At 39.1% G+C, this 24,797-nt stretch overlaps 1 protein-coding gene across 1 annotated transcript; it reads left to right on the forward strand.

The window, feature by feature from the left end:
- Positions 1 to 1,903: 1,903 nt before the first annotated feature.
- ABRACL (ABRA C-terminal like) lies at positions 1,904 to 13,739 on the forward strand. Its single transcript, XM_016132672.2, has 3 exons — positions 1,904 to 2,058; positions 6,874 to 6,940; positions 13,156 to 13,739. The coding sequence occupies exons 2-3, from the start codon at positions 6,880 to 6,882 to the stop codon at positions 13,338 to 13,340; spliced, it is 246 nt and encodes an 81-aa protein (XP_015988158.1). The 5' UTR covers positions 1,904 to 2,058; positions 6,874 to 6,879; the 3' UTR covers positions 13,341 to 13,739.
- The last annotated feature ends 11,058 nt before the right edge of the window (positions 13,740 to 24,797 follow it).

Below are 24,797 nucleotides of genomic sequence, written 5' to 3' on the forward strand. Positions count from 1 at the left end.
TTGTTCCTGGCACATGTTTGTTAGTTAATGAATACTTCCTTACTGTTTGATAAACTTTTTTTTTTTGCTGTTTAGGCTAAAGTCCCACATTGTTTAGCTACATGATGGTAATATTCCTGAAAGGATAAGAAAAGATGGCAAAAGTCTGTTATGAAAACTGAAAGAGTAGGAATTGGGTATAAAAAATATTTGTTGGCAAAATATTTTTTTATTAAAAACCTTTCCTGAATTGTAATTACGTACAGGTTAACATGAAGTTTATGTTATGTTTATACATGTATAAAGTATTTTTAAAGAGTGAATCCATTTTTATATGCACAGGGACTTTTACTTATTTAGGTAATCTTTTTTTTTTTTTTTTTTTTTTTTTTTTGCTTGCTGGAAGCCTACTGTGAAACAGTCATCGCAGACGTGGCACACTACAGGTCGATTACTCGTTTCATTGGATATTATCTGGAAGAACTGTGATCACCAGCACTGGCCAAAATAGCCAGGTCCTGCTTGGAGGACTGCTAAATATGATATTTCTTGTGAATTATAATTTTTGCATTATAAAGCTTTTGAAAAACATAACTTCTCAGATTTCTTTTAGTGAGAGAAAAACAGGCCTCAAAGGATCCTGGAGTCACCTTAAACTTCGTGTGACATGCAAAATCTAGACAAATCAGAAATTTGGGTAATAATCTTTTAGTGGTAGGGAACCGAGACTCATTCAGAGTCATGCCCTAGGTGATAGGTGTTTACTGGAAAGGGTAACTAGAACACAGCTGGGAAGTGGATGGATCCAGTGTACCCCTAGGGACTTGGATACTCACATGCCCCTCGGGAGCAGGTTTTTGTTGTTTTTTCTCATCACTGGGTCTCAGCTTCTCTGAGTCCCCTTCTACCACTTCCGTCCCCACCCACCTTCCACTTCATGCTTGTGGTTTCTGCTTACTCAAATGTTTTGCTTTCTGGAGGCCCATTTTCTCTACTCCTGTCCCAAGACCTCTTTCAGCTTCAGCCTTTCTATCAGATGGCTCGTTCTCTGTATTCTACCCTTTCAATTTCCCAGGGGGAATCTGATTGGCTTACTTAACCAGAGCCACTGGTGAGAGCTGTTTGTTCCAGGTCACTTCCTAGCATGATGGCCAGTTTATAGACCGTGTGCTCTTGGGTCACGTGATCACTCTTAAGCCAATCAGATATTGGAGGGGGCCGCGTTTGGGTTAGTTGTGCAGTCTCTGCCCGAGGAATAGTTAAGGCCAGTTCTCTCTGCAGGGCCTCAGTTTCCTTTCGCAGGGGGCAAGCATCACCCCTTCTTCCCCCTCCTCCCCGACCTACGCATTCTCACAGACACAGCTGGAGACAATAGTAACTAAAATAAAGGGAGTATGAACAAACTGACCACATTATGCGGTTAAATGTAGGAAACAATGAATGAAGAAACTTATATTGACCCAAGATCAATACCTTTGTCCCAGTGAAATTTCTTTGCAGTAGAACAAATTGGTGTTCAAGATGAGTTGTTTTGCAAATCAGATTATCCTGCTGTCACGTAGTTTTCCGGGGGCCCTGCCCCTGGAACACAGAACAGTATCATGTTCCCCCTAGGAGACCTCAGCTTTCAGCAAGTTGGGGGCACTTTATTTCTTATGTCAGGAGAGAGATCTTGGCAGGAAATCACGCCAAGGATCAGATGGGGGTGTTGGGGACCACTGGATGTGAGAAGCACGGAGGAAAGGAGGCGGTAATCGAAGCTCTGAGTCCGTTTCCCTAGAAGCCTCAGGCGCCGGGCCACCTGTCGGGAGTCTGCCCCCTTCTCAGACGTCTCCTCTCCCGAGTTTCCTCCTCATAGGCTTGTCCCAGGGAGCGTGGGCGGCCCCTTTCCTGAGCGCTGAAACTCTTACCGCCCCCACCCCAGCCCGCCCCGCTCCTCCTCCTCCTGCACGCCAGCCTTTCTCTTCGCCTCAGTCACTTCCTTCCTCAGCCTCTTCCCCCACAGTGCTTTGAAGAAGATAACCCGGTCGGGCCGACGCTGCACCCGCTTTTCATCGGAAAAGAAAAGGAGGCGGAGAGGTGAGTGAGTCCCCGGGGAAGATGTGGCCAGGTATAAGGGATGGACCCGGCTGTCCGGTGGCGGCCAAGCAGCAGGGGGACTCGTGGGCTGTGGTTGGAGAGCCGGGCCCTGGGGCGGGCTCTGGAGCGCGGAGGTCGCCGCTGGGCGGGCACGGCGCGGGGGCCCGGGGGCGCGCGCCTCGCGCCCTCAGCTCTCCCGCAGACTTCCGCACTCGGCCCACGTGACGCCCCGCCGGCCGGGGGCGGGCGGGGGAGGCCGCTGCGGTGCGCGGAGTCTCGCCCGGGTGCAGAGTGTCTGCTTTGTACTCGTGGGGGTCGGGAGCCGGCTCTGCAGAGCTGGGCGGGGCGGGGGGCGTGGGTGCGGGGAGAGGCTATGCCGAGGAATTCAGGGCAGCGGACTGTGCTGCGCGGGCGGTGGGTGCGGCTCTGTGCTTCCCTGGTTGTCTGTGGGGTACGAGGTAGTGAGGAGACGCTAGGGGCTTGTGGAACTTGGAGCCGGGTGCGTGCTCCTTGCCGGGTGTGGGCGCTCGCTCACGCGGCGCGCGGGGGCGCCTCGGGGACAGGCAGCGCGGGCCGGCGGCGCTGCCGCGGGAGTGGCGGGGACAAAGGCTTCCGCGACGCGGCCCTTCCCGGGGGGGCCGCCCCAGAGCCCGCGGTGCCTGCCCGGAGCAGGGCCCCGAGCCCGACGCTCCCCAACTCTACACCGCTGCCGGTGGTGATCGAGTGATGGCCTGCAGGTGACAGGGTCTGGGACCCCTTCCGGGCCACCTCCCAAACTTCGAGCAGGGATGACCAAATATGGAGTGTGTGCACACCCGCGAGCAGGCAGGAAGGAACCCAGTCATCCTTTGACCCGCACCATCTGCTGGTCTCAGAATGCTTAGGAGCGCTGGAAAAGTGGCAAGCCCTAGTATGTGGAGTTGTCTCCTGATTCCCAACGCCTCCGCTCCGGTAGGCTTTATTCCCTGCATATTAGAAAATCTCCATGTATTGCCTTTAAACTTAAAAAAAGAAAAGAAAGAAAAAAAACCTGATAGTGTCCTTAAATAGATTCTTGAGTGTATACTGATGGTGGAACATTTCAGCATATGCCAGTCCTCTGACATTTCCTTTTCTTTGTGATTCCCACGCACGATGCCTAATTAGATTCTGTCACAATTAGAGGGCCCGCCTAGCATCTGCCATCGCCTTCCCTTGATCCCCCCATTGATGATCTCTTTCTTACCCCCACTTATGGTCTCTCATTGTTTTTGATCTTGCTGCTTGCTCCAGTCCCAGGCTTGTGTCCTGCTAAAATGCCATGGGCCTTCCAAGTATTGTGTAGCTATAAGTATTTCTCCCGTGTCCCCGATAAATAATAAATAAATCATGCCAAATTATGTATGCTAGCAATAGTTCAGCCTGTTATTTTCCTGCTTGGAGGGGCCTGGGCAGAGAGCCTTTCTTGCTTTGTATGTGCTCTGCCTTAGTTAGTACTCAGCAGGTAATATTTCATACGAACCCACTATTTAGTGTACTTTGTATAATAACCAGCAAAGAAAAAGAAGAAGAGAGGCGGAGAGGAAAGGGGTGGAAAAGGAGGAGGAGGATATGGTAGAAATAGCATTTAATTGTAGGGAGTCCCTTTGAGCCAGTTTCATCATTCATAAAATGGGGATAAATAATAAATACTTTGCAAGACTCTTAGGATTACAGGAATTAACATAGATAAGGAGCCTCATGTGTAATTAATTATGAAGAAATGCTGATTGCTTTCCCTTAAAATTGGATGAGCATACATCTATTTAATATGATACAGGTATTCACACAATACATAATAGTGGGATTTCCTCTTTGAGTCTTATTAAAGGAGAGCTATGTATGAGTGTGCAGCTGGTGGTGGGTGGAAGGAGTGGAGAACGGTGTTAAAGAGAGAAATTTTCAGAGTGGGAAGAAATCACAGAATCTGAGAATTAGGACTGTAATCCCCTTGGACATGTAGTTCTCTCTTCTCTCCACTGTGGGCTAATTTCCTCATCAGCCTTCACTGATCCATACTACTTCTGCATTAATTCTTTTGGTAAAAGGGTGCAAACTTTATTCATTGTTAGACAATTTTGATTGTTAGAGAAATTTTTTCTTATTTGGCTCTCAAATCTGCCTTTTTATTACATCTATCCATCCTACCCAATAGAGCAACACGAAACAAGATAATTCACACAAATACATAAAAGGAGCTTTACTTTAAAAAAAAAATAGTGGTAAATCTTCTCTAGGTTAACTTTTTGGGTCAAGAGTCTTTAGAGTGCACATGACTGAAACTCATTCAAACACCATGAGAAAAACCAAGAACGATTGATTGCTTCTTGTTACTGGAAAGCCCAGTGTCATGTACGGGCTCAGTTGTTGTTATGTGGTTAGACCTTTCTTTTTACTAGCTTTATTCCTAGCAGATTCTTCCCACACAGTAGCTGTTTACATTAGGGGCTATACATTTATATCTTAGAATCCGGTAGGACAGGGTTGTATTACTAGTGATTCTGGCAAAATCCCTGGGATGAACTTCATTGTTCAGGATGGGATCACCTACCTATGCCCCAAAGCAATTATATTGGCTCTGAACCACTCTTGGAGTTTAGGCTGAGGCCCTTCCCAAGATAGACATGTTTAGGGTAAGAAAGGAAAGACTTGATCCAAACAAAAATTAGATTGCTGGAGCCACAATGGAGAATGGTTGCTGGGCAGGTAAAAATGACAGCTGTCTATCATACTGACATTTACAGGTTTTTTTCCTACCATTATTCTTGTGGTATATTTTTTAGTTGTGTCCTCTGGGTGTATTTTAGCTTTGGAATCTCTCAAACTATATTTTGACCCGAATATAATGTCATGGATAAAATTTCACCAACACAAAGTTCCTAACATTTGGATGCTTTAATTTTTGATAATGAGATTTATGTAGATGCATTAACCTAAGATGTTGCATTTTATTGCAACACAATCTTCTTAAATTATAATATTTACACATATAATGTAAGAGATGGCAGTGGTGCCTTTCATTAGTACCTGATGGGAAATCCAGAGTCCTAATCCATATAATTTAAACATAGATGCCATTCTTGTTTTTAATAACTACCAGGATTTAGTTACAATTTATGTGAATAAAGTTGTTTTTTCCAAATTGTTACCTCAAAGGAAATCATTTTAGTCTCTCATTTGATTTGGAGACTTTAGGATTTCAAAACAGACTGAATTGATGCACATTCTGCCCTGTTGCTCACACTTCCCGACCCTCATGCTGTTGTTCTCACTGTAAATCACTGCCTTATTATGGAAACTCTTCTTCCTTTACTTCTTCCACTCAAATCCGTTGCGGTTCTCTCCTGCACTTCTACCTCCTCCTTCCATTTCTTGCTGGGATTTTTCTTTTTCACTTCTTTACCTTCCTTTTTCTCTCTGAGCTCTCTTCCTCTGAGAGCACCAATCTGTACCCCACCCAAATCAGCAGCACTATACTGACAACTCTCATCGGAGTCGTCAACCCCTAGCCCCTCTCATACCTTTGCTTCTTTCAGTCCATGAAACCAATATTTATTGAACCTGTATTCTTGGTGTCAGGCATGATCCAGGAGAGAGCATTATAGTCAGGTCCCTGGCTTAGAGGAGCTTACCATGTAGTGGTGAAAGCTAGGAAACTGATAATTCCAGTCAAGTGGAATGAAGAGGGCAGACAGAACTATGGGAACACACAGTGTGGGAGTTTTCCTATTCCAGGTTTCATTAAGCTAGGACTGGATGGGTGGGAGTTAGGACCAAGACAGAGGAATAGTCATAGTCTGGGCTGAAGAAACGATGTGTGTGAAGGCTAGAGGTGAGAGATCGAGGGACGTTTAAGGAATAGAAAGAAGCCCCATGTAGCTACAGCCTACAGTTCAGAGGGTAGAGGGGAGGAGACTGAAACAGTGGGCAGAACCCAGCTTGTGGAGGACCTAGTGAGCTGAGGGACGTTTCACACCTCCCGTTAATCATGGACTCCTCCTATCTGAAGATGAACGATCATCACCACAAGCTCTCCATTGCAGTCAGGTCGTACTGGGCACTGTCCAGGGAAGGACATGTTGTCCCTGTATGTGACCCAGAAGTCATCATTGCACTGACCTGATGTTATTAAAATTGCCTTATATTGATCTACCTTCCCCACTAGATTGCACACTTCTGGAGAGGAGGAACTGTGTCCCTTTATCTTGCTACCTCCAGCTCCTACCTCAGGGCCCACTTTTTCTCCTTTGCTTCTGTATTTTGCATAGAACACCCTTTTATATAGAACCCCATGCACAGAACATGCTCTTGTAACTGTCTTCTACCTGGTCTGCTCCTCCCCAGTCCCCTCCCCAAAGCCTTCTGTGGCTTCATTCTTTGTGCCTTGGACCCATCACTCTAAGAATGTTGTCACATGGTTATTCATTCCAAGCTTTTCTTGGCTTCTGGTGGTTGAACATTCCTTGAGGACAGGTCCTATGCAGCTCACCTTTATATCTTTGGTGGTGAGGGGAGCACCATGGGCTTAGACTTAATAGCAGGTACAAAGAAAAAGGCTGCATTCTTCCCAGTAGACTGTGTAGAATGAGTGGAGTCAGCCCAGAAGGGAAGTTATAAAGGAAAATGGAGATATTCTAAAGCCCTGAACAATTCACAAGTATTTTTAGGAAGAGAGACATGGTAAATTAATAGTGACAAATGCTACACAAAAGGAGAAAGGGCCCTCGGATTTGGCAAGAGATACTTAATGGAATATAGAAATGGTAGTAATACAAACATTTTTTTTTCCCCCCTCAGGCAGCAATGAATGTGGATCACGAGGTTAACCTCTTAGTGGAAGAAATTCATCGTCTGGGTTCAAAAAGTAAGTACTATAACACAGGTACAGTATTTCTACTGAGTTTACTTAAAAAGCAAGTAGCACGAACTTTTTCAGTAACAGCCTATAAAGGGGTCACCAGGGCTTCAGGACACAGTTATGGTGGCTCTGCCTTCAGTCCCAGGTGGTGAGTGACCATAAAGTAATTGACATCTGCAGAAACAAAGCTATTTAGGGTATTGTGATTCTGATGCAAAGAATGGTTGAGAAATTTCATAATCCTTTGAATGGAAAGAAAATTGCTGTGCCACTTTAATCTGGTTTCATTGAAATCTGGTAATTAAATCATGTTCAAATTTTTAATTTTCACACTATTAAAATTTATTTTTCTTTTTGCTTTTTCCTGTCAGCATTTTACATAGGGACTAAAATCGAAATTATGCTAAATTGTTTTTATTTTCTCGACATTCTTGGATTTTATATAATCAGGTATTTATGTACCTATAACTAAACCATCCTTTCCATAGTTTTTTTTTTTTTTTTGAGTCAGCTTTTTCTTCAGCAGCGTATAAGCAGCTCCCATGATATTAGTGTCATGTAAAATTGGTGGTATTCGTGTTCTTTTCCTGAGTTGTAACGAAGTAACTATTGTTCTTGTAGCTGGAGTATTTGTACATCTCAGAAAAGACATGCAGGATTTGGGGAGAATTTTGAAAATTGTAAGAACAGTAAACATATTCAGCAACAACTAGGCTAATGGAATTCAAAATTATAAAATTACATCATTAAATTACCTCCTAAGAGCTGTTTTGTCATTATAGCTTGATTCTTCTTATAGTTCTGACTGCTTCTGAATCATAAATTATTTGAAATAGTAAGACATACTTTGAAAATTCTGTTAAGCCATTAGTATCAATGGTCCCCTGTGTTAGTTTTCTGTTGTTGCTGTTACATTACCACAAACTTTGTGATGCAAAACCACACATTTAATATATTAACAGTAATAATGTAGGTTAGTAATCTGCCTTAGTTCACTTGGGCTGCTATAACAAAATACCACAACCTTGGTGGCTTATAAACAGCAAAAATATATTGCTCATAATTCTGGCAGTTAGAAGTCAGAGGTCTCCTTGTATCCTCGCAGGGTGGAAGGGTCTGTGGATCTCTGCAGCCACTTTTATGAGGCATTCATCCCTTATTCATGACCTTTACATCCTTACACCCAAAAGATTTCAGCACCCCCCAAAGATGTCCCACCGGGTTATTATACCTTTGGCGGTTAGGCTTTCAACGTATGAGTTTTGGGGGAACACGAATATTCAGATGAAAACAGTCTGATAATGGTCTCCCTGGGCCAAAACCAAGGTATTAATAGGGCACATTTCTTTTTGAAGGCACTAGAATATATGTTTCCTAGGTTTTTTCTTGCTTCTAGAAGCAACCTGCATTCTTGGCTCACGGTACCCTTCCTCCATCTTCAAAGCCAGCAACAGCTGGATGAGTCCTCACATCACATCACTCTGACCTCATCTTCTTCCAGTTTTAAAGACATTTGTGGTTACATTGAGCTTACTCACTTAGTCCAGGATAATCTCCCCATTTCAAGGTCCTTACTCTCATCTACGAAGCACCATTTGCCATATAAGTACCATTTGCCATATAAGTACCAAAGTACCATTTGCCAAAGTACCATTTGCCAACATATTCACTGTTCTGGGAATTATTAGGACATAGATATCTATTAGGGTCATTATTTTTCCTATCGCCTGGCCTTTTTGGTCTTTTCTAGTCACTTTATTTTTATATCAAGCCTGACTCATCGTTTAACTATACCAGGTAAAGATAAACTAGACATATAAAACTTGGTATGGACCCAAAACTGAGTTTAATCACGTTATCAGTTACTATTTGTTGGGAACCTGTATATGCCAAGCAATGTGTAAGTAGAAGAGGCATAAAGTGTGTTCCAGTGCTTCAATGATCTTACTACTTCGTTGAGAAAAAAATAGATTAAAAACTCATGAGACAATTGAGAAAAAAAATGGTATGCTAAACTGTGAAGTGCTGACATTCAATTCAGTATGGTCCCAGATAACTAGATTATTGAAGGTGAAGTAGCTGGGGGCACTCAATGACACCTGACTATCAGGTAAGACTTGGAAGTTTAGGGCTCGGCAATTTAGGAGGAAATGCATGAGCTGCATTTGGGATGTTTGCGGAGAACACTGAAGAGAGAGTGGAGGAGTCATTTATTTAGGTCCCTAGTCAAACAAATGAACAATCTTTCCTGACCCTGTTTTAAAGGTGTATTTCCAAAGATTTTAGGGTTCTTTTTTCCATTAGATCTTTCTCCATGGCACTTTAGTGTTTATGGTCAGATTTATTGAATTTAAAAGTCTAACCTTTGTATCCCTTGCACAGTGTTACTGTTCTGCTAGGGTAAGCTGAACCTGCACTTCAAAATGAGCAGTTTTACAAACTGTAAGACAATTATCATAACTTCTATAAGGATGAAAGTATTTTGAACATGGCAGCTTTACCAGGCCTCCTTGACGTACCTGTACCTGGTAATAGATGACTTATGAGTTGGAAATCATCTATGGTGATATGTTATCTACTGACATATTATAATTAATTATTTAAGTTGTGCCTGGAATAATTTCGATGAATCTAAATTATGATATAGATTAATCATATTTAAACGAATCTAAATATGATATATTAGCTAAAGATAGAAATTGATGAATTTAGTTTTATCTGTTTCTTTTAAAATTCTTTTCTCATTTTTCATCCAGTAGAAAAAAATTAAATGGATAAAGATTAGTTGGGGATTTAAATTCTTTCATTCAACAAATATTTTCCAAGTGTTGCCTTTGTGCTTAAGTGCTGGATTAGTGAAAATAAACAAAATTCTCTTTCAATCCTTGTGGATCTCTTTATGTAGCAGGGAGACAGACAGAAAAACTGGAAGCATGTATTAGGAAGTGGTTAAGAGCTTAAGTTCTGTATTGGGAAGACCTGTATTTGAAACTGCTATATTGGGATGTCTGGAGTCAGACTCTCTGGGAATGAATCCTAGCTCTTCAACATATACTCACTGTGTGACTTTAGGTAAATTACTAAACTTTTCTGTGCTTTGATTTCCTTATTTGTATAATAGTACTCTGTTTCAGTGATTCAAAAATACTTTTTTTTTACACTTTGAACTCTTTAAAATAAGGATACGTCTTCTAATACACGGTATGCAATAGTTAATCAGAACATAAAATAATAGTCCTTCTCGAAATCAGTTGTATCTTATCTTTGACGAAATGAGGATTGAGTTTAATGAATGTAAAATTTATTGAATGGTTTAGCAACAGAGCAACTGTTACTATAATTGATGGTGCCTGCTTCACAACTATATATTTAATTTTAAGAGAAGAGCTATTAACTCAATTGAGAGAATCTCAGAAGACCTCTCAGAGAAGATGACATTTGAGTCAATTCTTGAAGAAAAAGAATTTAGCTAGGGAAAGTGGTCTGGAATGCTGGGCAGATGGCTCAACATGGCTAAAATTACCAAGGCAGGATCTTTCATGTCACCTTGGGTAGCAGCAAGTCATTTATATTAACTGGATCAAAAAGTTCATGGTACAGTAGAGCAGGAGATCAGGTGAGAGATGAGTGCAAGGGCCAGAAGACAAAGAGTCTTTTCTGTGAAGCCATGGACTTCACCTTATTTTTAAGGTGATAGGAACCATTGAAAAAGTAAAGTAGAAGGTTATCAGTCAAGTTTTCATCTTGTAGCGTTTCTTCCACATTTTTTATTTTACACCAATATGGAGTATATATTTGTAGGACAAAAATGGAGAAAGGGAGGCTGGTAAGGAGTCTTGCAACATGAGAATCAATTTGGGCCTGAATCAAGAATTAATTGTCTATGAAGAGGAGAAGGTAGAGCAATAGAAGATACAAAGAAAGTGGAATCACTTGCAAGACTGAGGGGTGAGTAGGCAGGAGAACTCAAAGATTATATCCAGGTTTCTGCCTTTGATGCCTTTAAAATTTAACATGAATTTACCATATTCCGAGCACTCTAAAGGGTTTTACCTATATTCTGTCTTTTAATCTTTGTGACAACCTTGTGAGGGGAGTTTCTATCCTCATTTTATGGATGAGGTAACTGCAAGTCGGAGCCTGAGGTTACCCAGCAGCTCCATTCGTTTCTGTAATTGGTGGAAGATTCTTATTGCAAACAGAGGGCCATGATGCTAGAAGCTGAAAAAATCAGTGAGGTACATCTTTGCTTCCAGGCCATGCATGGACAGAGTCTCTGTTTTCTTTTACAAACTTATTTCCTTTTCTTCTCATCTCAGATAATTTACTTGAAGTGAGTCACTCTAGTTACTGTTCCCCAGACACTTACTTGCTTCACCTGTGACTATGGCTTGGCACACTGTCCCATTTCTCTCACTCACAATCGAGCCAATGATAATTGATTGAGTGCGCAGCATGGACACTGAGCTGTGAGCTTTAGAACTGTGTCTCCCAGTAGCACTGTGCAGGAGGTATTAAGATCCCCATTTTATAGATGAGGAAACTGAGGCTTAAAGAGCTTAAGCAGTTGCCCAAGGCCAAACAACTAGTAGGTGGCAAAGATTTCAACTGAGGGGTATTCATGTTACACTCTCTTTTAAAGTCCAGAATAGGTACCACTCCTTCATGAAGTCTTCTCCTACCATTGTAGCCCAAAGTCATCTTGTTCTCTTCCAAGCTGTAGGATGTATTGTCTTTGGTACTCTCTTGACATCCAGTTGCATACTGCTTAGTACTCTTGCTTTACTTGTTATGTGTTTATTTCTTATTTCCTCATGGGAATTTATAGCATTTCTTTGAAAGCTAAAGCGATTCTATACTTTGTTCCATTTGCCTCCAGTGCCCAGCACAGTGCTGCACTCACAGAGGAGTTTACTGAGCCTCAAATTGGAAGTTCTAGCAGGGGAGCACAGGAACTCAAGAACCCTTGGGCAAGGAATGGTCCCCTCTCACTATGATGGCCATCTTGACAGAGGGCACAGCTTTGGGAGAAAAGAACGTGGGGCAGCGCTGTAGGAACAAGGTCAGGGCTTCAGCTGGGTAGATCAGAGGAATCAACGAGCATTGGGCGGGTGTCCCACTTAACCCTCATCACTGAGTTTTGAGTTGATTGATTTTTTAACCAAAGATTGTTGACCTTAACTGTTTTTTAAAAAAGACTACATTTTCGGAGGAGTTTTAGATTCATCTTAAAATTGAGAGAAAGTACAGAGATTTCCCAGTCATCTCCTACCCTCACACATGCACAGCCTTCCCCATTATAACATCTCCCACCAGAGTGGTCTATTTGATGAACTTACACTGACATATCATTAATTACAGTCCATAGTTTACATTAAGGCTCTTGGATATTGTACTTTCTATGGGCTTGGACAAATTTATAATGACATGTGTCTTCCATTATACTATCATACAGAGTATTTTCATGCTCTAAAAATCCTCTGTGCCTGTTTATCTATCCCCCACCCCAACCCCTGAAAACACCTGATCTCTTTAGTTTTCTCTTTTTCTATAGTTTTACCTTTTCGAGAATGTCCTATAGTTGGAATCATATAACATACAGCCTTTCAGATTGCCTTCTTTCACTTAGCAGTATGCGTTTAAGGCTCTTCCATGTCTTTTCATGGCTTGATAACTCATTTCTTTTTAGGATTTACCTTAATTTTTGTCATTTAAATTAAAAACTGACCTCCGAGCAAGATAATCTAGGAATCTTGGTAAATACAGATTTCTTCACTTTTAAGATCCTCATTTCTTCCCTGGGGGTTCTGAGTATGTTCAGAACACGGAGAAGCATTGCTCTTGATCAGAGGTTTCTGTTGTATTTGTTATTTTTTACTGGTTGAAGAACGGACATAATCATTTAAAAATCAAAATTTAGACAGAGAGGAATTGGTCCACAATAGTAGCACTGTCGCGTATTTACCTTTTGTAAATGTTTCTTGGTTCTCTTCCAGTTTTTGTACAGATGCTACTAAGGCCAGGAGGTGTACAACACATTGTATTTTTTTCAATTATTGTTTGGATGGGACAAGAGGTTACATTGACTTTATGACTATTAAGTGTTAAATTGTAATTTGGTTAACCTATGGTTAGATATTTATTAAAATTATGTGACTCTTCCATAAAAGGGGGCAAGAAACAGACTTTGCATTGGCTAACATTGTATTTTCTCAAATTAGATGCTGATGGGAAGTTAAGTGTGAAATTTGGGGTCCTCTTCCGAGATGACAAATGCGCCAACCTCTTTGAAGCGTTGGTAGGAACTCTCAAAGCTGCAAAACGAAGGAAGATTGTTACGTACTCAGGAGAGCTACTTTTGCAAGGTGTTCATGATGATGTTGACATTATATTGCTGCAAGATTAATGTGGCTTACATATCATTGTTTATTGTTATTTTTCGTTTCTGGTAAACTGGAATATTTTCAAGTCAAAGGACAACATATGAGCATACTAAATGTATTTTTATAGAGCTTCATAAACAAAAGGAGACTTATTTTAGAAGTCTGTCCTTTTTATATCTTGAAAGAAAATTTATGTATTACACTGTAAAATAAATAAAACCTATTATTTTTCTCAGGAATCTGGTTGGAAAATGTAGGCATTGAGGCGTTTTTGGTGGGTGCATGAGAATGTTTCATAAATCATTATTAGACATTTTTTATAGATATTTGACATTCTGTGAAAGCAAGAAGCAAACTGAAGACAAGCTCCCACAAGGAATATCATAACGTTTATGTAATAAAAACATGTAACTACCTTAAAACTGCCTTATTGCCTTTTTTTCTATCATTTAAGATTTATGTGCCTTTCAAAATCAAGTTTTTGCATCAAGATTAGGTAACTGTAGTAAAGGTTATCTTGATTTGAAGAAAAATCATCTTAAAGCTACAGAATAGTTTAAAAATTCGAAAATCAAGATGGTTAGTGTTATGTTTGGGCTCTATGAAAAAATATTCATTTTGATGCCTGTTGTGTGCTTATCAGTGAGTTAGGGGACATGCCAAAAAATGTAACTTGAAAACTTCACTTTGTAAGTGGATTAGTTAGACCCACTGGACACAATACAGGATTGTATATAATTGCATGTTGCAGCCTATAGTATGGGATTGAAAATGATATAGAACCTCAAAGAAGGTAAAATCAGTAAAAGCCATAAAGGTTGGAAAAGCTATCATAGAGGAGGCAGAATATGCATAATTGGAGCTGATTATTCAGAGCAAAAAAATGGAATGAGTGAGGGTAATGACTCAAGGTAAGACAGAGGGACATGAATTAGCAAGGCATGATCTTGTGAAAGGTAGGAGGATGTCAGGTTGACTGGAATGTTAGGGAGGGAAGTGATTCAGATTCGATAATTAAAATGGAACCTGGGAAGGTATAGAGAGAAGAGTCTCAACAGAAATTGGAGCTGGAAAATTTCATGATAAAAATGATGTTCAGTGAAGGTCACTGTAGCACTGGTAACTAGGGTGGATTGTGGAGAGTAAAGATGCAGTCAGACAAGCCAGCTAAAACATTGCTCAAGAATCTCATGGGGGTGGTGATAATGGAAAGGCAGAGGAAGGATGGACTTCCAGCACATTTTGAAGGAAATTGAAACTATGTTATCAGTACCCTTTCTATGGTGACAAGATCCCAGTTCAAACTAGATTAAACAGCAGAATTCACTGGTACATCATAGACATTGCTAACATTTACTGAGCATTTACTCTGCTAATCCTCATGTAACCTTGTGAGTTTCATTTGGGCACAGTGAACTTGAGGTATTTAGAGTGGAAATGAGTAGTAAGCAGGTAAGGATTTGGTTCTGGGACTCAGGTGAAGGTTCAGGATTATAGACAGACTTGAAAAATGAAGGTTCAAGATTGATTTTCATCTCAATTTTGATGTTTAGATAATTATAATTTTGCCTTTGTTATTATCATTAAGTTGAAATTTTAATTATCAGGCACTTGGAAGACGCAAAAGACATGTAATCTACAGGTTTTGTAAAAGCCAAGGTTGCGAAATTGAAGCAACTTTTAGGGGAAAACAATCTGGGAACCTCACATGTGACAGCTTTTCTGAGAGGAAGCTGGCATTATGTAATCAGAATTCCTTAAAGAACCTAAAGAAGTTGAAATAGTTACTCAGTTTGTCCCTTTGATTAGTGTCTCCTTTGGTAGTAAATGAAATTTTAAGCTTTCAAACCATAATGATTTAGAATTTAGTAAATATCTTCCAGAAAATGTATATTCATATGATTATTTTGAGAACATTGACAGACTAGCATTCTTATATGCCACTGACATCTGTGATACAATCATCCATAATACAGTTTTGTGTATTTTCCTTTAGATTCGAGATTCTTTTGTAACAACTTTGTATGTGGATAGTTTTTTTCTTTGAATCATGGTCTTTAAAATTCAAAATCATAGATTTGATTTTTTTGAGCCAGATTCATAGTAAAAATAATCTTTTTGGTCATAAACTGTATTCCACTTAATTGTGACAGTAATGAATGTCATTGGCTATAGGTGAATGGAAGTTGAAAATTATGAACGGTGTACACAAACTTTTTTTTTTTATGCAATGAAATGTATTTACTGCATCTACTTTAGGTAGGTCACTGTAGTAGGCATTATGGATTGTTAAAGCAAAACGAAATAATAAAATTTGATTCTAGTGTTCAAAGAAAAACCAATTTGCACAATATGTATTAAATATAGAAGAAGCTTTGGGTAAATGATACAGGGATACAGGTGCACAAATGATGACTTATTCCCTGAAGAACTGGGGTGAAGTAAAGTTTGTCTTAAAGCAGCAGAATGATTGAGAAAGACTTAACTGGCGGGTTTGTTATTGCCTACAAAGATAGAGGAAGGCAAGTAAAATCAGGAAGGAAAGAAGAGTAGTGAGAGCTAAGGCTAGAAAAGAAGGTTGGGGCATTATTTTGAACCGTTAAGATAGAAGAAACCATTTTAAGTGTCTTGATCAATTTTAAAGAACTCTAAAAAACTTACATGAAATAATTTGATAAGTATCATTAATTATAGAGTAACTTTAATTTGTAAGTTCCTAACAGTGCAATTTGGTGTACTGAGATTACATAGGACAATCTATAATTATAGCTTATCATCTTTATGTTGAATGGCCATTAATTGAAAAATTGATTAATGTTACCACTTTTGGCATTCAGATTACCTTAAGCTCTCATCATAGGTATCCAAAGCACTCCTTTTTGTCCTGAAGGCATAATTTAAAAATAAGTTAAAATTTTTGATTTAAGGAATTTATCTTAATTAAACAGTAACATTCCAGATTTCTCCGGTATCTGAGATACATCCCACAGTTCCAGACAATTAGGAGAAAAAGGCCTCTGGACTGATGGACAAAATAAAAACATATGTGATGGCTGAGGACCAATCCTACTTTTCTGTGTGGCATATGGTATGAACTCATTAATTTATAGCCTCATATATTTAGAAAAAGTCAAGAGAAAGGCATGTACCTTTAAGTTATTTATGGTGAAATAATCTTGGCGTTTCCTCTTCCTTAACAAAAGATGTAAATAATTCTTTAAAGAAATTTTGCTTCTCAGAAGCTTTGTATGATGAGAAATCAGAAATGACCATATTTTTCTAGAAAATGATTCCATGTGAAAACCCCTGTCATGTAGGTTTGATTTATTTCTAGCTCTTGCAAAAAGAAGTTAAATTTTTTTGTTGTTGTTTTGCTTTTCTATAGTTCTTTTAGTGAAGACATTTTTGGTTAGAAGGAATGGAGACTCAGGTAACAAGGATTAACTATCAAGATGTATACACAGCAATTAGGAAGGTCAGGTAACCAACTCAGTGTGATCCAAGACTGGGAGTTTGCTGTGGTGGGGCTTCTGGAGATGAAGAACACCTAAGCAGAGAGTGTCAGAATGGCTCTTGCAGCTGCCTTAACATCTCAAAGCTTTGGAGATTCCGATGGAGTAGAGCATCTTCTAGGGTCCAGGCTGATTAGCATGGGCAGCCCTGGGAAGAACCAGAACCACTTTTCCAAACTTTAGAACTTCCCTATTAACACCACTCAGCTGTTTTCATGGATCCAACTCTTTCTTTTGGCTTCTCTTGCTTCTGATTAGGCTTCCTCATCTTTTATCTTTTCTCTAATTCTTAGCTGCTACTTAAGCTTTAGTTTATTCCCTCATTAATTTATTAGTGTCCCTTCTTGCTGGTAGTCTCACATATTGTATATCTGAATTAAAATGCTTTTCGATTCGTCCCTGGTTGACAACTTTTTGTGCCAGGCTACTTCATTGGCCAGCTTGGATTGATTCAGTCAGCAGCTCTCGCATGGTCTAATCAGTTATGGATCAAATGGAAGAGGGGAAGGCATATGGCCTAGAGCTACTGTACCAGGACCTGTGAGCTGAGCTGCCTTAGACACACCTGTGAATCTGGAAGGCCGTATAAATGTTTTCTATGAAGACTTGTCAGAGATTCTCTGTGATTTACGGTAAACTGAAGACAGTAACTTCTAATTTGGAGAATGTGCATTTCAAAAAAAAAATCTTCTAAGCATAAAAAAATTCCCTCCGCATGGTGTGCTTTTAGTAACCATGATTAAGGAAATTCATGATACAAAATACAGGAAGTGACTATGACTTCAGCAAAGATTTTTGAATAAGTTCGTATGTTATTAATCATAAAAGCAGTATGTATACTTTAAAGATAATAGTATGTTTATGTACACAAGGTACATCATTTAATCACAAAAAAATGCTTGGTGCATATATATGGTTTCCTGGAGTCCTTGAAATAACTCTCTGGCACTTTAGGGGTGCTCTTCCCACAGGTTAGGAATATTTGTGGTACAATAACCACATATTCTATATTAAGAAAGCCTGCATTTGTGCTTTGGGGTTTACCACTCACTAACTATTTCTGAGTCAGTGGTAGTTCCACATTTCCTCTCCTACAATCTGGGCAGGCTTGTGACTGCTTTAGCAAATAAAATACAGTGGAAGTGATGCTATTGCTTTCTGAGAGTTGATCCTAAATGACCAAAGAGCAACTACCTAGCACACGAAATGGAATGTTGAGAGGGAGGCAGGGCTTCAGGGATGGCTTGATCAAACAAAACAATGACACTAAGATCCTGATATTTTTCTGTTTACCCGTTTTGCTTTCTATGACATTAGTTTTATTGATTTCATTCTAAGTCTGACTTTCTTCCTGGTCAAAACATAGCTGGCGACCATTCCTGAGGTTGTGTGTGTGTGTGTGTGTGTGAGAGAGAGAGAGAGAGAGAGAAAATGGAGCTCTGAGGTGGAAAAAGTTGCTAGCATCAGCAGATTATTAATTATCTTGTAGTGCTATTGTTGAGAAGTCAGATGGTATACTAATTCCTCATTTTTATGTGATTTTCTTTATTATGGAAACTTTCAAGATCTTTTTATCCCTAGTGTTTTATTAAAGTTTTTCTGTGTTGTACTTTGGTGTGAATAATTTTTTTAACCCTTTATTTTGGGCATTGGATTGACTCTTTCAACTGGAAACATGTTTTTCAGTTTGGGGAAGTTTTCTTGTGTTATTTCTTTGATAATTTCTTTCCCTTTATGTCCTCTGATTTTGTTTTCTTTTTGTTTTCGGAATACTAAAGGATAGCATTCTCTTTCTGTTTCATGGATAAAATATTTTGTCTCCTCTCTCTGAGGACATTAATTATGGTTTCATTGATGTTTTCTTCTACTTCCTTTATTGTCTCTTTTAATGAGGTCCCTTTTTCAATTGGTTTGCAGCTCTATTTCTGTGTGTTTTTGCTGTAGTATTTACTCTAATACTTAGAAATCTTAGACTCTATATTAATATTTAATAGTGAGTCACTAAAAAACTCCTGGAAGTCTAGATGGTGGAAAGTTTTTGCCAATTAGTAAGAGGAAGCTTTGCTATGTGGTAATCAGAAGGTGGGCAAGCTTTTAATTGTAAAAATCTCAAACATTAACATTGTAGGTTTTTTCCCCTGCTCTGAAGCCATTCATTTTCTCTTGAAAAGAATTCAACTGTTTTCTGCCTGGTTGTATTTCATGGGTTGGCATTTGGCAAGCGGAGTGTGGGGAGAACCTAGAGGTCCTACTCTTCAAACAGCCCTTCTATTTTCAGCTCTTCTCAGCACTCTTGCTCTCTACTGTACTTGGGTTCTCTAGTATGGAACTACTTCCTCTCCATTTTCCCAGAGACCTTGGTCTCTGTGTAGTGCGGAGGAAAGGTAGTTGTCTGGATTCATGGGAAAGGAGATGGGGCCTGGGGAAGGTCCAGCAGCTCATTGTACAGCTGGTCAACCAATACCCCTGATTTCAGTCATACATCTCATTCCTGCCTTAAGAATTTCCTGGAAGTACCATGTTCAGGCCTCTCTGGGGCTCTGTGGGGGTGAATCGGCTCAATTCCTGTTGGTATTCCTATCCATAGTCAGCTTTCTCAAATCTATTATCATTCTTCCACGTGCTTTCCAACCTCCAATGATTATAGATATTGCTCAGCAGCTATCGTCTCATCTTATGGTCTCTTTGTCCTCGTGAACTTGTGATTTTCTTCACTTATTTGCTGCCGATAAAAACAGGTTCAGGAGTAAGAGAAGATCAAAAAGCTGATCAGTTCACTAAATTTAGCTGGAAATTCCCCCCCCCCCCTTTTTTTTATTCCTACATAGTTTCCCCTAGTCTTTTTGCTCTAAGACTCTCAGATCTCAAATGCAGGAAATCCAGAGTTCATTTTTAGCTCTACTTTGTCATCGACATTGTTTTGGGAGTTGTAACTATTATCATTATTTGTTTCATGCAGTACTGAAAGTAACCTGAGCATCAAGGATAACTAATGGCAAGCAGGGGAAGTGGTCACAGTCAAGGTTTCACTACATCAGACTTCCAGGAGAGATAACAGTGCTAATTGAAAAGTCATAGGACTAAATTCAGAGACAAATTTTCAAATGATAGTTTTTCTTTGGGTGGTTCTTTGTTTGAAGGCCAAATCTCCTTTAAACACTTTGTCCATCCTATGGAGACTTTGTCTTTCTGTTCACTGATGAACTCCAGTCCCTGGAACACTTCTGGCACATAATAGGTGCTCAATAAATAGTTGTTGAATAAATGGATGAATGAAAAGGCGGATGGATGAGTTAATTTAGCAGAATAGCTCGGTTGCTGTTCTGAGCATCAGAAGTATGTTCATGTATCATGGTCACTTAGAGCTTAAAGTAATAAAGAATATGGGTTGGCAGTTACAGTTCTTTTATTTGGCGGTATGCTATAGTTTTTTTTAAAAAATCTGTTTTGGCAGCTTTTATTGTACAGTGTTTGGATGATAAATGAGTACTTTCTTATAGAAAGGTAACACATGGCTCCTGTATTTTGTGAAATAACAAACCCTTCATTTCATTGCCAGGTTTTTAGAATATGTTTCATAATTAGAGAAATAAAAATGTGCCTTTGCAAGACTGAGCCAAAATTAAAAAGTTTTGGGTTGAATCCAGAACAATCTAGTCTTAGGTAGTGCATATTTGGGAACTAGAGCCCTACATACCCGGGAGCTTGTGATTCAGAGAGAGGATGGCAGCTGCTTCCCAGAGAGTTGTGGCTGATGGAAGTTTCCACTATAATTATAAGGCCTGGCTGATGAGGCTGTTGTTGAGTAAGTTCGTTAAAGAATAAGAATAAGGAGTAGTAGATTGGAAAAAGGTTTGGAGAACTTTTTTTTTTTGGAATGGCAATCAATTTGGAAATTTGGAGAGGCTTCAAACTCTAGGTTGAGAGAAAAGAAATGACTCAGATAAGACTAGACCATAAAATTAAGAAATACCAGTGGAAGAGGAACAAGGCAGCAGATGGTCTAAAGGAACAGTTGCTTCCATATTCTAGGTTAGTACCTTTTTTTAAAAAAATGGGTTCCATTGTAAGGTCCTCATGAATGGGCAATTGATCTAAACATGCTAGGTATTCTGTTGGTGCTTAGGGGCAAGTGACTTGCATTTTACATAGGGCTAAGAGAAGCTTACTAGTAACATACTAAGAAAGCTAGGGGTTGCTAAAATTAGTTATTTGTAAGCTAAAATTAATGTGCTCTCTGAGTTGACAAAGCACTGAATTTAGTAGCCTACTGACAAGGCGGGTTGGTGCTTAGCACTGCACATGCCGTAGAGTTCATACTGCACATACGCATCATGATAGTGGGAATTCTCACACTTTTTCGAAGGGACATTTTGTTAATGGTATATCTTCGGTTTTTTTTTTTAAGTGGATCTTGACTTCCAGTTGCTATTATTCTGGTTGCTCAGCAATTTCGCTTCATTGTATTGTTTGTTGGTTGTCCTATTAGAACATTTGCAAGTGGTGACACATATTTGGGGCAATTATATTTTTGATCTATAATTTCCCATAAACTTGACTTTGATATATGAATAAACCATACTCTACAGTTAGAGTAGATGTATACATAAAACCCCAATAAGTGCTAATAAAGCGATAGCTTATTTGTATTACTCAGTTCTTTCTCCTGCTGAAAAATGAGACTATTTGGTGTTACTTGGATCATTTTCCTCACCTAAATGTACTATAGTCCAAAGAGTTTGAAATATCAAGTTCAAACAAATCGTTTGATAAAACTTTTAACAATAGGAAGCTATTTGTTGTATGTTGGTGACATTAAGGAAAATGTCCTGAAAATCTAAAATTCTCATGAAAATTATTAGGTTATGGAAAGAATCTTCACTTCTGTTATTAAATACTTGGAAATCTAGATGTCATGATTAAGCAAGACTTGATTGCAAAGCATGCTGATACACTAGTGTCGTGCAGAAGGGAAAAGAAGGAAGCCAGGAGCTGGTCAGGCTGGGGCTAAAGGAGCAAATACCTCTGTAAGCACTGGGCTTCGAAAAAGTGGTCATGGTCAGTATCTAGATCTGAGGGAAACTTCACTCTGACCCAGTGAGGTTGAAGGTATTAGTCCCTATAATTCAGAGATGTTGACGCTGGGGGCTACCTGAAGAATTCTAGTCCAGAATCCCAGATCTTCACTGAGACAAAAACATAGATGCCTCCGGATTATTTATATTCCAGGCCTGGCTACTCCCTGCTGTGTTATAATGATTACGAGGTTCAACTCAACCCAAATCTAATGGGATAGAATGAGAAAGGAGGAACAAGAAAGCTGAGAATGAAGGTCTGGCTGAGGTCCAGAATGATTTTCTGAAGAGGTTCAAGTGTTTTCAGTGGCTTTTTATGCAGTGACTCATGTAATAGAAGTAAGGGGTGAAAAGGAAAGAATAGAAAAAGCTCCTCAAAGCAACTCACTAGCCTCTCTTTTAGCATCGTCCAAAATCCAAGACAATTCTTCATTTTGAGCTAGTTTAGGATATATATACATATATTTTACATACAATAAGACAAAAACTGAAGAACATCAAGAAAGAATTGTGAAAGGGTTTCTTCTTTTCTTCTCCATCAAATCCAATGCTAAATATTGAATATAACTTGCATTCTTTCAACCCCTTACCAATTGTGGAGTGCTCAGAGTGGCTGAACCCCAAGGTGGGTTTTACTTGCCTGGGCAACTGTTCCAACCCTGAGGGGAGGATCATGACCCCTGTTATCATCTCTCCTGGAGCAGAAACTATGGGCCCATGTGACATGCAATCATTTTTGTTTATTTGATATGCAAATGAAGATATTTCTTTCCAATTTATTTATAGAGGTGCAAATATCAAAAGAACAAGAAGGATTTCTTTAAAAAGAGTGTTTTAGCAGGAGATTTGCAGGTGCTACATTTTCTCTTTCATTGGTGCAGGCTGTCTTCAGGGAAGGTGTGAACAGATCTTGGCATGCCTCTTTTACTAACCGTGGTCTCAGCCCATCTGGGAGGAAAAATCTGTACCTGGTGATGACAGATACTCTAGGGCCTGATTAAGAGGTGTCCAGTATCTGTCTTCTGAGGTCTGTCTTAACATTCTCAACTGCAACGCAATTATCAACCTTCACACTAAAACAGAAACCCCAACAAGGCAGAGATTTTTTTGGCTCATTTTGTTCAGGGTTATGTCCTCGGTCCTTAAAACAATACCTGGCACATAGCAGGTGCTCAATAAACATTTGTTGAATAAATGAACCAATGTCCTTCCCCTCATTCACTGTGGACGAAGGTGATGGTAATAGTTATTTATTAACCTTTTACTACCTTTTATTTAACAATGTACTAAGCACTTTACATATTTTATTTAATCTTTACAAAAGCCACGAACTAGTTAATAATAATACTAGTTATCAATAATAATAATAATATCATTTCTGCTTTATATTTTGAGGCTAAGGGAATCTAGTAATTTCCCAAAGTTACTCAGTAGCATAAATGAGAGTCTGAGCTCTCTGTCAGTATTGCTGTTGTTAGAGGCTACAGAGGCTACTTGGTATAAAGCAGTGTTTCTCAAGTATCTTTTATAAAGTGACTCTTGCCTTCTTGATTCTTACAATATCTGGGGAACACTGGATTTGCTCTTTAGAATTTTTGGTTAAATAAATTCATTTTTTAAAAATAAAAATAAATTTATTTTGAATTTTATTGATTTGTCTAGCATATATGATAAAATGAATGTCTTATGGGTACAGCTTCATTAATTTTTACACACACACGCGCGCACACACACACACACACACACACACACACACACACAACTTCTACCTATATTTAGACATAAAACATTTCCAGCCCAGGAAGTCTCCCTCGTGCCCTTTACCCACTCCCTCAAGTAAACACCCTTCTGACATCAATCATCACAAATTAGTTTTGCCTGTTCTTGAACTTCATAAAAATGGTATTGTAGAGCACGTGTACTTTTGTGTCTGTCATCTGTGCTCATCACAATGTCTGAGAGATCCATCCATGTGGTGTGTAGCAGTAGTTTGTTCCTTTTGTATTAGTGTATTAGTATTCCATTATATGAACACTTCACAATTTATCCATTTAATTGTTGGTGGAAATTAAGGCTGTTTACAGTTTGACTGTTAAGATTAAAACTTGTACTTATCCTCTTGGTGGATATATAAATAGCACTATAATTACTGGGTCATAGAAGAGACACATGTCTAGCCTTTGATTTATATCTATTTATAAAAAAGAACTTCTATTGTGGGCTTGATGTGCTAGTTACTTTTTGCTAATAAACTTTAAAATAAGAGCATAACTATTAATATTCACCCATGTACCACCTAAAATAATTTCACACATGGTACTTTGGAAAACATTGGTAAAGCAGAAAGAAGGCATGGGCTTTGGAATGAGATACCACTGGGTTGGACTCTTGGCTATGCTACTTACTATAGCTGTGTGATATGATCACAAAATTTATGTGATTTAAGTGATGGTTTGCAATCTCAGTCTTATTATTAATGAACTGCAACTTTACGTTAACATGGATGAATCTTAGAAATATAAAGCTTGAGGAAAAGAAGCTGGAGTCAAAAGAGTATGCATTCCGTTTATATAGAGTATTAAAATCAACCAAATAAATCTTTGCTCTTGGATGTCAGGATAGTGGTTATCTTCGGGAAGAAGTAATGACTGGAAGAGGACTTCCAGGGTACTGGAAATGTTTTATATCTTGATCTGGATAGTAATTACACATGCATATATACAATTATATACATATATATGTATGTACACACATTTATACATATTTATTATACACATATATACAACACAATGCTGTATATATTTGTATGCTGACTGTATTCTGTTTCTTGATCTAGGTGCTGGGTACACAAATGTGCTCAGATTGTGAAAATTCATCAAGCTGTACATATATG

Source organism: Rousettus aegyptiacus, unplaced genomic scaffold, assembly GCF_014176215.1.
Source record: "Rousettus aegyptiacus isolate mRouAeg1 unplaced genomic scaffold, mRouAeg1.p scaffold_m13_p_1, whole genome shotgun sequence".
NCBI classification, from domain to species: Eukaryota; Metazoa; Chordata; class Mammalia; order Chiroptera; family Pteropodidae; genus Rousettus; species Rousettus aegyptiacus.